This window comes from Rhipicephalus sanguineus, chromosome 3 (assembly GCF_013339695.2).
Source record: "Rhipicephalus sanguineus isolate Rsan-2018 chromosome 3, BIME_Rsan_1.4, whole genome shotgun sequence".
Classification (NCBI taxonomy): domain Eukaryota; kingdom Metazoa; phylum Arthropoda; class Arachnida; order Ixodida; family Ixodidae; genus Rhipicephalus; species Rhipicephalus sanguineus.
In genome coordinates this window covers 213,607,855-213,622,691 of record NC_051178.1, presented here as the reverse complement: position 1 = coordinate 213,622,691, position 14,837 = coordinate 213,607,855, and the positions used below count along the sequence as shown (strand labels likewise).

Below are 14,837 nucleotides of genomic sequence, written 5' to 3'. Positions count from 1 at the left end.
GCGCCCTTCAGGCGCGGAAAACTAATTGTGGCTTCGCCCTCACTTCGCGAGTGCGGCCATTTCGCTGACGCTCAATGGCCGGTTGGCAGGGTCTCCGTCACGCGCTACTGGCCGCTATCGCGGCCACGCGCTGTTTAGCCCGCGCGCCTGCCCCTTCGGGGCAGGCGTACGTCTGTGCCCGTGTCACTGGGGCGCACGTACCCCACAAGCCGCTTCGCGCTTCTCAGTATTAGGGTGGCTAGATCAGTATTTTGCCAGTGTCCGTGGTGTGCCCGAAGTTGCCAGACTTCTGTGACACCAAACAGAACCCTGCCATTACTCGAATGCATGACCAAAGCCTCGATTAGAACCAAAGCTGACTGATCCGAAAGGCTGTGCACAATTTCTTCAGCAGAGCTAGGAACAATGAAAAAAAAAGAAAGAAAAAAACCCGCCATCATCGACCTTGCGAATAATGGCACTTTTATTCACTCCAGGCTTGCAACAACAAAAGCACGTGAAATACTGTTGGCGACCCAACCAAACTACATAGCAGCGTCAGTATTTCTTGACGCACATTTTGCGAAAGGCAGCAGCACACGCCTGAGCTGGGGACTTTTGAGGGAAATTCTCCCCGCCAGCTGACGTCATTAAGTTAAGCTCCGCCTTTATCCCCCAAAAATTTCTTCCCCGTGTGAATACCCCTTTACGAGCAGTCTCCTGATGCCCGTTGAGATAGCACGTGCGCCAGTGACCGCGCCCTTCGAGCGACGCCAGTTGACCGAAGTTTGCAGTTGCTGCCCGACAGATGCAGCTTTTGCTCAAATAGAACATACGACACAGGACAGGCGCTCGTCCTGTGCACTTGCCTTCCTTCGTCCGTGTTTCTTTTGCGCAGCCGCGCTATATGATGTTATCGATGTGCACCTCATACGGACCCCGATGACGACGGCAAAAATGTGCCTCGAGTGTCCGTATAATTGCTATCGCAATAAAAGGCATTTATACATGCTTATAGCTCGTGAACACCAGCTTGACCGAGTTAATATGACTCTAAGTGGTGGGACAACAGTCAAGACAAGGAACACATACACATCAGCCTGCTGCAGTTGGTTTATTTTTAGAAATGTATATTGTACAGAAAAATTCTGGATTGCATCACATCGGTCCAAACCAGGAAGATCGCATGCTAGTGGCCATTTTCTCATAGAATGAGGGCAAGGCGCTGAACGTTGGTGTTGACTGACTGGCCGTCAGAGATGTTGCAGCTACAGCAAGGTCAGGCCCCGAGGAACTCTGAGGAACAAAAGTTGCACTATCAGAAAACAATCGCGGCTAATTAAGCTAAAAACATGAGAAACAACTAAGTGAGAATGGGGAGTGAATAGTGCCATAAGATTTATACAATTTGCATTTAAATAATTCCTATATTTATGATTCATATTATCATCTATCAGTTTCCTGATCTGGTTCTCACGTGCCTGAAGACCCTGCATTCAAGTTCAAAGGTACAGTAAAGGAAAATATTAGGTTCAGCTAGACTGAAAGATTAGGCCTTTGTAGTAATAAATCCACCAGTCCTAGTGAGAACAGAACAGTCGTAAGCAAGAATACAACAGACAAACTGGAGAGGCTCGACCTATCAAGCACTAGCGTAACTGCCATAAAATCTGAAATCTTGATCACTCAACTACTGCTATATGTTACAAGGAAAATGTAAATTATATAAATTTTCCCAATAAAAAAAACATGTAGTGGCCAAAGGTCTCGCTACATACAATGGCCATGGTGCTCACTACACAGCAGTGCTGAGAGAAGTTCTGGTTTTGTCCTGCTGCAGTGATTGTGCTCATACTTTCACTTGGTAAAGTTATCATTTTACGATATGTGGTGCTGCCGGTGCTGTGTCACAAAAGCTCTTGTCAGCCTTGTTTACCAGTCAGCAGTGGTGAAATGCGCATACTGATGCGATGTTCCAGAGTTCCCAAATGGTCCGCATCATCTGAACAAGGATACTGAAAGCTTTGACACCAACCTGCACTACCATGCAGTCCCACACAGCAAACCTTTATGTTCTTGCTGGCTCAGTTCATTTCCCGTGCTACAGAGTTTAAAAAAGGTGACTGCATGTGTATTCGTAGCACCCTGAGGATTATGAGCATAATTCTCCTCCGAGGCAGTCAATTGCAGTGCCTTTTGCTGTCCCATCAATATTGCTTTAACCCCATGAAGAACAAGCACCGTTGCTTCATAACGAAAGTTCATGATGCACAAGCTATTTTCCTTTCCATGCTAGAACTCAGCAAGTGTGCGCAGCCGTTTATGGTAGTGATAGCCTGCTGCCTATATTTACAGGCTAACGTCGACTTGATCACGAAAAATGGCACTGACTGAAGGCCTGTACCACTTTCAGTTTCCTTGGCTGATGAAGAACACGAAGCAGTGTCATCGTGCAGTGATCTTGACTGTCCCTGTCCTCAACGCTCTCCAACATCACTTTCCACTGACAAGTTAAAAAGGCGGCAATGGCATGTGGATGTAGCGCCTTCACCTGTTCTGATAATCCTGCAGAGGTCCACTGTATGCTGCAACACAAGCTCGCAATAGAACCGGCTTCACGTGCTCAACTTCTTATTAGGTTCTCATCTTTGTTATAGCACTCCATGTGGTGAAGTGAATAAGGTGCCAACCAAGAAAGGTGACAAACGGGAGCTGCACTACGAATGGAACAAGAATCAGCAAGGAGCACTCTGTACACAAAGTATTACAAATAGTACGTACACACCCACCGCTCATACATAAAAATCAGGCAGATCTGTCGGCATAGATGCTATGCAAAGCATTTTACAACTAGCATGCTATCCAGCTTCGTTTGTGTTCTGCAAAGAATTACCAGACAGATCAATGTGTCCTCGTAACGTGAGCCACCATGTGTGATACAAGCATGTGTGTGATGAAAATGGGAAATGACGACGCATAGATTTCACTGGCATAAGCGACAGGAATGCCTAAAGAGAGCCAATGAAATGAGTAATAATGAAGTATCAGCAAAAAATTGAAATGGTCCATGGTGACACTACTCACCAAATGCCTTTTTTACACAGATGTCACTGCAAGGCAACAGGAATATGACAGTAGTGTGATACTGACTGCATAACGTCTGGCCTTTTTTAAGGGGGGACACTGTGCCTGAAAACTTTTTCAAAAATTCTTTATAGATTTAAATGCAACTCGCTGAGTTTATGTATATTTGTGTGCTGATTTCAAATATGCAATTACTTCCCTAGTACAATATGTAGTTTTTCAATTCCAGGTGCCATTTAGGGAGCCATAGTTTGCCTAAACTGAGAGAGTTACAAAGTAATTAAGCACGTTAGAATGACCTGGAATGAGTTCTGAACGCAAGAAAACAAAAATGGATGTTCTAAGCCCATTTGAACAAAAGTTGTGGAATGTTGAATATTTGTGACTGAAATCCCAGCTTGACGTAGGCCCATTTGCAAATTTTCAACATACCATAACTTTTCTTCAAATGGGTTTAGAACACTCATTCTTGTTTTCTTGCATTCAGCACTCATTCCAAGTCGATCTGAAGTGCCTATTTACTATGTTACTATGTAAGCATATGAAAGATTCGGTATTTGAAAAACTACATATACTAGAAAAATAATTGCATATTTGAAATCTGCACACAAATATACATAAACTCAGCAAGTTTCATCTCAATCGATAAAGAATTTAAAACAAATTTAAGGACCCATCCCCCCTAAGCAAAGACTGCTACGAGTTACAGATTTTGATGGCGGCGGTATTGTACGCAAAAAAGCCCAGCGCCAGTGAGTGTACCGAAATGCGGGTGTGCAGAAAAGCAGCCCTCTGAGATGTGCTAGTCACATGCGCCTTTGTAGGTTCCGTTTTCCAATAATTGATGCTCTCTCGATCGACAATCAGCCGTTTCTTTTATTGAGGTCACTAGTCATTTCACGTTGCCACATTTCACTGTTGCCTCGATACGAATGCATGACGGTCGTTGTTGCCTGTAGCAATAGAAGTGTTGCGCTGCCAAGCACATAGGTGAAGGTCCAATTCTCGGCATGGATGAGGGAACAGTTAGGAGGGAGCATTGCGGTGAAAGACAAAAAGAAAAGCGGTAGGTTAGGCACGCCCACACCAAGCTTTGCTTGTCCCATTTTCCCGATAGGTGAAGGGCTCCTAATTGTTTTTCTTTATACTAAAAACAACAAACCTGTTTTGTCATGACCTGAGCTGATCCAACAGGTATAATTTTCCACAGCATTTCAGTGTGGGGTCTGAATATATCGCCGCTCTCAGAACACACAGAGACAGTCCACACGGTCGTGCAACAACAACACGTACATTTATTAACCTCTTCTTTTACATACGGCGAGCTCGCCTGCCGAATCTGATACACAACTAGTAACACGCTAAGCAGCCTTATACAATGCTAATTCAATACCCGGAAAACATAACACACACCCAAGACAACATAAGACATACAATGCACCGCGAATGCGGTTTCACCGATGTTCGACTCACCACGAGGGGCCCACAGGAAACGAGCCGCAGTATCGTCCCCCACAGACCCACCGTGGGAGACGTCCATCCATGCACGCTACTAAACCCCAAAAAGACTCGCTGCTGTTTTTCTGTCCGCCAGCCTAGCTTCTCCCGCAAGCGGCGCTGCTGGCGCAACCGCGCTAACCCTAACCCGCGCGAGCATAGCGCCGCTCTCGCTTGGCAGTCGTTTAACCCAGTGTTGTACGGAACGGCGTTCCAAGGAACGACGTTCCAGGAACTAGTTCCTTTTTGGAGGAATGGAGGAACGCCACGGTTCCATTGAGGATCGGTGGAACTGTAATGGTAACTCGTTACGTTTACGTAGGAACGGTATAGGGAACGGCGTTCCTTCTGTAAACGTTCCTCGGCATTGAACAGGCGCCCGTACACAACGCATCATGCAAAACAGGGTGGATGGGCGACCGCGTGAGGCGCAAGAATCTACCGCTCGCCAGTCAATTGACTATGCTGCTGGTTTTCACTTTAAGGCGCCCGCCAGCGGAGCAGGGAAGCCACTATTTGTGTATAACACGGCAGTACCATCAAGCACTTGATGGAACGGCTCTTCAACATTGCCAACCAAGTGCTGACGAGAAAACAGGTTCATCAGTCTGATACCAACATTGAGATGTGACTCTTGCTGAGTGCGAATGAGGGACTTTACTAGGTTGTGAATATGTATCCTGGACATTATTTTCTACTCACACTGCGATATCGAATCAGCACTCATTAAATGCCTATGTATAGTTCTTTTCGATGTGGTTTCCTGTGCAAGAAACCTAATATATTTATATTGGTGCATGTGTGGGAATTTCTATTTGAATATCTGAAGCGCAGTATTCTGACAGTGCATTTGAAGACTGACGTGGAAAGGGCTCCATGTGTTGGACTTGCCGTACGCTGCAGAAATCCGAAGAAGTTGGACGCGACTTGGAGGCGCTCAACACCCATGAAACACATAACCTCTATAAAACGTCTTTAAAACGTTTAAAACCTCTATAAACCTCTATAAAACGTTTTACAGAGCTTTCGTGTTTCGTGGGCAAAGCCAACGCGGCGTTCGGAGAAAATGAACGGCTACTCGGCTCGCTCGCCGGGGACGGCGGTAGCGTCCAGCGCGTCGCACATGGCTTCGCAGCAGCATCACAAAATGGCGGGTCAGCTGCTTCGGCGGCCCCCGCATGTGATTCAACATGGCGGCGGCTTCCCCCCCAACGCGGGAGGCCGCGTCCAAGATGGCTACGCGGGCTCGTCAGCGCGCCTCCAGGATGGCGTTCGCGGCCAAGAGGGTCTGCCTGCTTCCAAGCCTCAAGTTGGCTCTTGTTTTCGCTGCGGCAAGTTAGGGCATTTGGCGACTTCCAGGAATTGCCCGGCCAAAAACAAAACTTGCCAATTTTGCCGCATCAAAGGGCACTTCGCGGCAGTCTGCCGTAAACGACAAGCGTCAGTGCACGAAGTTGCCCCCGTCCAAGATGCTGACTCTGGCACTGCCACAGTCCTGTCCGTGCAAGCTGCGCCGACTAGCCCAAGGGTCTTGCGCATCCCTGTTGTCGTCGGAGGACATAGCCACATGGCATTGTTAGTGGACACCGGAGCCACAGCATCATTGATGACGACGAGGGACTTCGACGCGCTTTTTGCTTCGAAGCATCGCCTGCTGCGAGGGTCAGTTCACTTGAACAATTTTTCGAAGCACCGCATACCGGTCCTGGGCTATTTCCGCACGGACTTGCAGCACCGTGACAAGCGGGCCTTTGTCACCTTCTACGTGACAGCACACGGCACTTCACTGCTGGGGCTCGACGCCATCTAGCAGTTGGGACTCCTGATCGATGGCGCAACGCTAACGTGTCGTCTGGCTTCACCCGTTTCCTTGCAGCTTCCTGCAGGTGTGCCTCCAAGATTCGAGCACCTGTTCGACGGGGAGCTGGGACTTGTCAGGGACTACGACCACCGGGTCAAGAGGCAGCAGCACATTATGCCAGTGTCTGCCAAGCTGCGTCGGCTGCCTCTGGCGCTACAGCAGCAGGACGCCAGCGAGCTGCGCCGGCTCCAGGACGACGACGTCATCGTCGGCGGCCGCGGTCGACGGCCGCGTTCAAGAGTGCACATCAACAACCAGGTGTTGCCTGCGCAGGCCATTCGCGGTGGCCCTGCTGTGCAGTGCGTCTCTGCATCTGCTGAAGCACAGCTTCAATTGCCTGCGGCCCAGGATCACCCGTTGGCACTTCAGGAGGAAAGTCCTGCGTATTCCTCCCCACGTGCAGTAAATGCACCAAATTCCAACTCGGGAGAGGGAAGTGACGTGACGGGTCTTCGACGTCTGCTCACGGCAGCCGCAATCCGCCAGATTCTTCTGGGAGAGATGGGTACGGGTCTTCGAAGTCGGCTCCCGACAGCCGCCACACGCAAAGTCTTTCTGCAGGGCCTGGGTCACGTCGCCACAGTGGACGTGTAAGCCCCCAGCCACTCAAGGACATCACACACTAAGAGGTCTAGTGCGTGTGTGTGAATGCTCATTGAACAGTGCAAGCTGGCACCGTTAGGTGTCAGTGAACTAAATTTTCTTGCAAAACTGAATTGAATTTTCTAGAAAAAGCGTTGACACGCAGTGCAGAAAAAGAACTAGGAGGCTCACCAGTAAATATACGGCTGGCAGTGCGGGCGATATGGCAACAAGGAGCATTAAGCGGAAGGTCAGAAAGGCGGAAAGGACTTATTGGATGACAGCGATGGAAAAGAAGCCGGCTCTGAGTAACTACCGAAAAGGAAAAAACGAAATAAGGAAGGAAAGGTTTTATGATAATTCAAGGGGAAGCGCTTTACTGTTTGAAGCAAGGTCGGGCTGCCTTAGAACGCGTAGTTATAAAGCGAGATTCAGTAACGAAGAAGAACAATGTACATGGTGCGAGGGAACTAAGGAAACGATGGAACATATACTGATTGAATGTGGCGATATTCACCCAGGTATACGTGTGGGCACGAGTCTACATGAAGCCTTGGGTTTTAGGGACAACAATGGAAAGCTGAACACGTCCGCGATAGAAATAAGTAAGAGATGGTTAGAGTATTGGTGGCAGAAAAGTAGAGATAAAGTACAAAAATAAATAATTGGGGGAAAAAAAGGTCATTCTGCCTTAAGAGGCAGAGAGATGGACCGTGAATTTATATTTTTGGTATAATAACATAGATTTAATCAATGTAGATAAGGCATTAGGACAACATGAAACAAGGAAGTTTTTTTTTTCTTTCTTTTTTTTTCTCCTTCGAGCCTGGTGGCAGACATGTCACCGCCCCGTTATAAAGGGGACGCTCATAGCATCCATCCATCCATCCATTTTCTTTCTGTATCATAGGTTTTGATGTGTGCCTCTAGGACTTAACTGCGTTATTGCAGGCCTCATCTCAATCTGAACTCCAATGTGTGTTTTTTTTGTGTTTGCTGATGTAGAACATTTGTATAAGGATGCAATTCTTCCCAGGGTGGGACGATGTAGAGTTACTGTATATGCATATACAGTAACTCTAGGACGATGTTGCGTCGCGCGACCCCTGGTGACATGCTAAGACGCCAGTGCGGTTGAGCTCTCTATTCATGCTACTGGGTGGAGCTGGGTCTCTTCCATGACTCTTTGCTACCACCAATCCGGCGTGGCCATGCCAGTCATGTGACCCGTGCCTCGATGACCAATAGCCCTTCTTCCCCCTCCTTAAAACCACCTGCAATAAACACGGGAGAGCAGTCTCCCGTCAATCTCGCCGAAGCTTGGTCTACGCGTTGTCACTTTGCGCGCCCTCCCGTCGTTCGGACTCCCCGTCGGCCCGCCGCAGGTTACACCGCGCTCCTGCCCTACACAACAGCTTCACTGATTAGTTCACTAAATGCAGAAAAGGCTGAGGAACGTGGGCACATCCACAAGGCAGCACAGTGTCACAAAGCATTAACTACCTCGGGGGAAGAAAGGTAGAAACCGGCATGCTCTTGTTGTTACAAGCTATACTTAGTGAGAGAAAGTGCTAAGTCTATGGAAGATTACTCTCTGCATTGTGAGCCATGTGCCAACTACGTCGGAGGTAGCGGCTGATGATAAGACAGCAATATGCCCGTTATGCTGCGAGGCAAAAGCCTGTGTCAAGGCTCTTGCCTGACGCAGGCTCGTATGCAGAGTTACATATGTAGAGACCAGGGCTCACTAAAAAGGGCCCAAATAAAAAAATCACAGTCACTCCGCTTCTGCTGTTTGTGGCCAGAAAGAGCGCCCTTTCGGTAGAAGCATTGTAGTGCACCAAACAGGTGTCTGTTCTGATCCACTATGTTTATTTTTGTTCTTCGTTAAAGTCTAGACAATAGCAACTCTTAAAAGCATACTGAAACAACCATGGTGCACCCAGCTGGTTCTCCAGTTAATAGTTTCTCCATTAGAACTAAATGTTATTCATGCTATGTATCCACCATTTAAAGATATTGGAAATAACATCGAAGTACTATTTGCAATTAAAACAGAAGCTAAACAGCAAGAACTCTACCGAGAACTTCTATGAAGAAAGGAGATGTAAAAGCTTGCCCACAACAGCTAAATGGTGCCTTTGTTGCTCTGAAAGTTGTGTATGTGTACTCCTTAAAAAAACCCAAAAATCTGGTCCTGCCCAAAATATCTGCAAATGTTTCATTATGTCCGGTGCTCTTTCACTACACCTGAGCTTAGTCCTTCTGTACTTAAATGGGTACAGACACGAATTTTCAAAGGTGAGTTTACTCTGCCATACACACCTCCTGTATACAGAGACGGCTCTGTGCAAGTGTGACACTCAGTAAATGCTGATAACATATTTTATTCCTTATCCGTTTTCACATGGTGCACCTACTGACATCAACGCTCGCATGACATCGGGCTACAGTGTCAATTCTGGCGACTTCACACACCAGTATGGCTAGTTGTGATGACGTCAGGCACCAAAACATTCAATAGGGCTGCTTGTGCATCACCAAAAACGTTCAAAATGGACACTTGTGCATCACCAATAGAGCCAGGAACAGAGTGGCCGTGGAAACGTCATGATATCTTGCGCGAGCACGCGACGATAAGCTCATGTTGTGTTGCGACGTCAGGGCACAGTAGGAACCGAAACTAACTTTTAAAAAATATACTGCAAATAATCTTCATGATGCACTCACGCCCACCAGGATATTTTCTAGGCTGTTTAGGGCTTGGCCTTTCCTTTGACATACAATTATCGTGTCAGTACCCCTTTAACACACGTTCCTGTATGTTGATATGGCTTTACCAGTATGTGCTGCACATTTCGATGGCCTTGTCATATGACTGTCTAATGGCCGCAGTAGTGGCTTTTCTGTGGCCGATATTATACATAGGCCCTTAAAAGAGCCCTGCAACACTTTTCCAAGTCATCAACGAATGGCTTCATTAAAAGAGCTCATTGCCTCACGAATAGACTGCCACAAAATATTTTAGAATCCGTCAAGCATGAGTGGAGTTACGGGGATTTGTCGTGTGCTTCAAGTGCTTTTGCTCTCCTTTCGTACTAGTGAGCACGCTGAATGTTGTGCAGGGAGGGGGATGACAAGGGGCCAAGAACATACGTCCCTTCGTCAGCACGTGTCATCATTTTGAGCACCCTCTTTTCTTTTTTCCTTCAAACACAGAACTCACTTTCAATGTGATCGCGAGCGCACGCACGGGCACGTGGCGGACCCGTGGCGGCAGCGGTAACTATGCAGCTCACGATGATCAAACCAGCCAATGTCTGTGCAATTTGTGCTTATAACGTGGTCATTTTGGGTATATGGCATCATTTGTTGAAAGAAGAGGGAGTGATTTCTACCCGACTGAGAATTAATTGTAAATTCTGGGTCGTGTGCTGCGCTATAATGTTTGGCTTGCGTGTTTTCAGGAGCCTCGACTACCGATCAGCAGTGTTTTCTGACTATGCTGAAAAGGTGTTGCGGAAACACGTTAAATAAAAGAAAAAAGAAAAAGAAGAGGAAAAAAATGGCCAATGGTTGAGTGAACCTACCTTTGGTGGAGGAGACGGTGTTGCCAAACTGCTGCTTCCGTCAGGGCCACTGGCGGCAGAGCCTTGAGTGGCTAATGGGCTTTCATCAAGAAACCTAGACAGAGTAGGCAACAAGGGGAAGCGTGGACTTCCCGCAGCAAGCACAGGCAACACCAGCGGTGATGTGGGAGGTGCCCTGTTGCTCGAGGGTCCCGACACCAGGCATCGACCGGCCCCCCCATCGCCAAGACAGAGGCCCAGCAGAAGCTGCACACGTGCCATCACTTCCTTCAAGTAGATTGCTACACCTCCAAGCATGCTTTATTATCATGACCAAGAGTTCTGGTTTTTTTCTTTACAGCATATTTTCAGACTACCCTTTCTTTTAGACATCTAATGTGTTTTCAACCAATCTGCTCAATACTTTTGTATGCAAACTCCATTTTACCTTGTCATCAGGCAATAAGCAAATTATGTACAGGGTGCCCCAGCTATCTCTAGCCAGAGTTTAAAAATATGCCGACGCACTCTATGATGACACAACCAAATGCATGTTGCTGACTGTTGCCTGGAGTACGTCACACTATTTTTCGTGCTCTCCTTAATTGCCTTATTATGCATGTTTAATTAACCAACCTTTGAAGCAACGAAGTTGGACAAAAAATTCCAATGAGAAACTTGTAGATGAGTTTGCAAATTGTCGATTAAACAGTTTCCAACTTTATATGTGTTAAGTATTAGTGTTTTTCTGCTTACTACAGATGCCCGAGAAATACAAAGAAAGACCACGTGACATGACTGCAGTGCTCCCTAACATTTCTCACGCATGCTCTGTGGAAACGACCATAGCATTGTGTGCTGCCTTGACAGGGCTGCAACGGTGGTGGTGGCTGTGCGATGACACTCGTTTTGCTAGCGGCAACACAAGTGATAACCACTGCGTGTGCTTATCGCTGTCATGAACCACTGCGAGGAAAGCATATCGTTTGCATGTGAAATGTTAGGGTGCATTGCAATCACAGCACGCAGAGGTGTGCAAGCAGGCATGTCACATGGCATTTTTTTGTACTTTGCGGGCATCTGTAGAAAGCAGAAAAAAAACGAATACTTAATAGATAGAAAGTTAGAAACTGTCTAATCGGACGTTTTGCAAACTGATCTACAACATCCTCGCTGAAATCTTCTGCCCAGCTTCGCTGCTTCAAAAGTTGGTTAATTAAACATGCCTAATTAGGCAATTAAGGAGAACACAACAAATAGTGTGACTTACTCCAGGCAATAGTCAGCAACATACACTTGGTTGCATCTGTGATGGGATTCTTCAGAATAAGCAGACAGATAAGGCTATGTTGCGTCGATGACAGCAATGTTCTTAAGAAAATGGCGAGACTGTTTTCTGTTTTTTCACTTTATGGAGAAACACATGAACATTGATAGACGCTATACGGGAACATGACGCTTTACAAACATACATGGAAAGGAACTCAAAAAGAAATGCACACGCTTAGTCTTAGCGCGAGAAAGTCTCACCGGGCAAAACGAACAGCTGATGCGGGATACGCCTTAGTGGATGGAGCGCTGGCACGAGTATGTAGCTGTCGCCTTGGCTTGGCGAGGTAAGGTGCAGCGCATGAATGGATGCTGCCATAGGGTCAAGTAATGACGGGGTCAGCTGATCTGGAGGTCAAGTAGAACCTTGTGCTCCGACTCATTGGTCTAGTAATGCGTAGTAACACGGGCCTACACCCAACAGTGTCGCGGAGGGAGGCTGTAGCTTCCTGAGAGCTCCATGGAGTTGATGTCAAGACTTGAAGCCAAGCGAAGCAGTACACATCGACCCTTGGCATCTGCCAGACACTTGGGACTACACCCGACTGTGATGCTGACTTCGACAATCTACCGTGGCCTCCAGAAAGGAACATTTGGGACTACACCCGATGGCGTCACTAACAGCGGCGATTTCCTGTGGCTTCCAAAAACGAGGATGTTGAGTGATGAGGACACGCAAAGCCATCCTGTGGCTCTCACAAGGTAGTGCAATACTTGGGCCTACACGCGACAGTGTTGCTAGTGGACGTGGCAGCTTCCCGAGAGCACTCCATGGACTTGATTAGGAGACTTGAGGCCAAGCGAAGCAGTCCCCTCTGACTCTTGACCTCTGCCAGGCACTCGGGTCTACACCGAACCGTGCTGCTGGCCGAGAAGCTCCCATCATCCTCCACCTCGATGGAACGCCACCCCAGGCTACTACGTGGCTCTTCATGCGCCTGCCTCTCATGCCAACTTCAAGATTAGTTTTTTATTTTTGGTTGACATGCCAAAAGCCCATCGTCATCTTCATCCTTGCACAGGTCCTGCAACCGCCCTTCTTAGTGGCCGCTCTGTCCAATCTGGTCATGTCCTGGATGCAACACCACACGCGACACTCGCGCACTTATCCATCACAGCATCGTCCCAGAGAGCGTCGGCATACTTTTAAACTCTGGGTAGAGATAGCTGGGGCACCCTGTATATATTGCAAGCATCATCGACAAATTTCCTGGTTCTGATTTGTATATAGTCATCATCAGCCCTACTCTTCCTTGTGCTTAAGCTTGGGCAGTGCCTGTGAAATAAACGGGTCTGGACTGGTTCAGTCTTACAACGTGGTGCAGGCACATCCCAACGTCTGCTTGCATTCCTGTCCTCCCTCGAGCAATGTCTTGGTTGCTGCCTGTGCCCCTCCAACCACGGAAACTTTGAATGCTGGCTCGTCCGCTAGTCTTAACACGCCCACATCCCGCTGCGCTGTCCTATCCTCGGAGAAGACCACTGGGTGTGTCCAGATAAGATCGAACACGAGGTCCCGGTCACCATTCCCGAGTTTGATGAAATTTACTGTAGGCCTAGGCATTACACCCAGAACAATGGATTCGCAGTTAGTTTTGCGAAAAAAAATTTTGTTCGCCTGAAAAAAAATATACAAATTTTGACCGCAAAAAAACGCTTTTCCGCCAATTTCGCGATTTCTGAATTTTGAGCGCACCTAGGGAAAAAACGGTGCACTTCTTCGTCACAATATTTATTCCCCTTAAAGAACAAGTGAAATACAATCTTATGAGTCTATTATTTCCCTTGCTTGTCGAAGCACTTTTAAAGAAAAAAATCACAAACTTGGCAAATTGCACAAAATACCTGTATTTCAGGAATTTATTGCTGCAAGCAAGTTAAAGTGAGGATGATAAAAATAGGTACATATTAACTTTGATACTTTCGCTCTCTTTTCAAATAATTTGCACGGTTTTATCGCGCTCCGTTTTACTCTATAAGTGGGCTGAAATGTAAGTGATTTACCAAAAACGCCGAACTTTGAAAATGATTTTCTCAAAAAGGCCATTTTTAATTTTTTTTTAAATCCCTCTGATTGAAGTCAAGGATGTCGTCTACCATTCTGCAGAAAAAAACGTTGCATTATTTTGGTTGCTAACAAGTTATAGTGCGTCAAATGTGACCATGCCAGCCTAGCGGCCGCGTCGTTCGTTATGTGCTGAAACTCGGATATAAGATGTTAAAAATACTTGTACATGACGTAATTACAAATCAGCAGCTCCACACCAACAAATGCGCAGCCAGCTGTCATGGTTCAGCAAGCTTTACCTTGCGATCAGCCGCTTGACAAACCCGCAGCAGCGGCCGCTCGATGCTGCGAGCACTCACATTACATGAGTGCCGCTTCGACTGCGGATGACTCCGCTTGCGCGCGAAACTACGCTCAGAGGACAAACGAGAGAAGGAATGCATCACTGTGAAAGTTAAAGGCCGTTAAGTGCCAAAAAATGTCATAATATGCAACGAAAACTCTGCCTGCAATTTCGCAGTGAGCGCCTTCAATACAGCACGCATGTATTTTTTTTCCCTGCTGTTATGCCCGAAGCCGCAATATATCGTGATAAACGCTCGACTTGCATTGAATATTCTATCTGCGGACGCACAACAATACAGTATTATAAAGGCGGTTCTTTAATGAAGCACATGACCTGGACACACTTCTTTTCACAGCCGGCTGACACAAGTGTTCTGGCACGAGATGAACAACTGCAGTTTGAGTTGCTCGACCATCGGAAGCACGTATGACAGCTTTCTTTAGATGTCAATGGCTTTATTTTGTGTCATATGTTGCTCATAGAATGAACCTAATTATCTTTAGCCCATCAGAAGAGAGAAAGCAACACATGAGCGCACTACTGGAGGCGCTCACTGGGAAATCGCCGGCAGTGTTTTCGTTG

At 47.0% G+C, this 14,837-nt stretch overlaps 1 protein-coding gene across 2 annotated transcripts in view; it reads right to left on the bottom strand.

Moving 5' to 3' along the window:
- Positions 1-1,074: 1,074 nt before the first annotated feature.
- LOC119388269 (conserved oligomeric Golgi complex subunit 1) overlaps positions 1,075-14,837 on the bottom strand; it is a 98,782-nt gene continuing 85,019 nt past the window's right edge. For both annotated transcript variants that reach the window (XM_037655947.2, XM_049413895.1), the window contains exons 24-25: positions 10,594-10,839; positions 1,075-1,275 (exon numbers count right to left, since the gene is read on the bottom strand). In XM_037655947.2, coding sequence (XP_037511875.1) covers positions 1,138-1,275; positions 10,594-10,839 — 384 coding nt within the window. In that variant the 3' untranslated portion in view covers positions 1,075-1,137. The remainder of the gene's footprint in view (positions 1,276-10,593; positions 10,840-14,837) is intronic.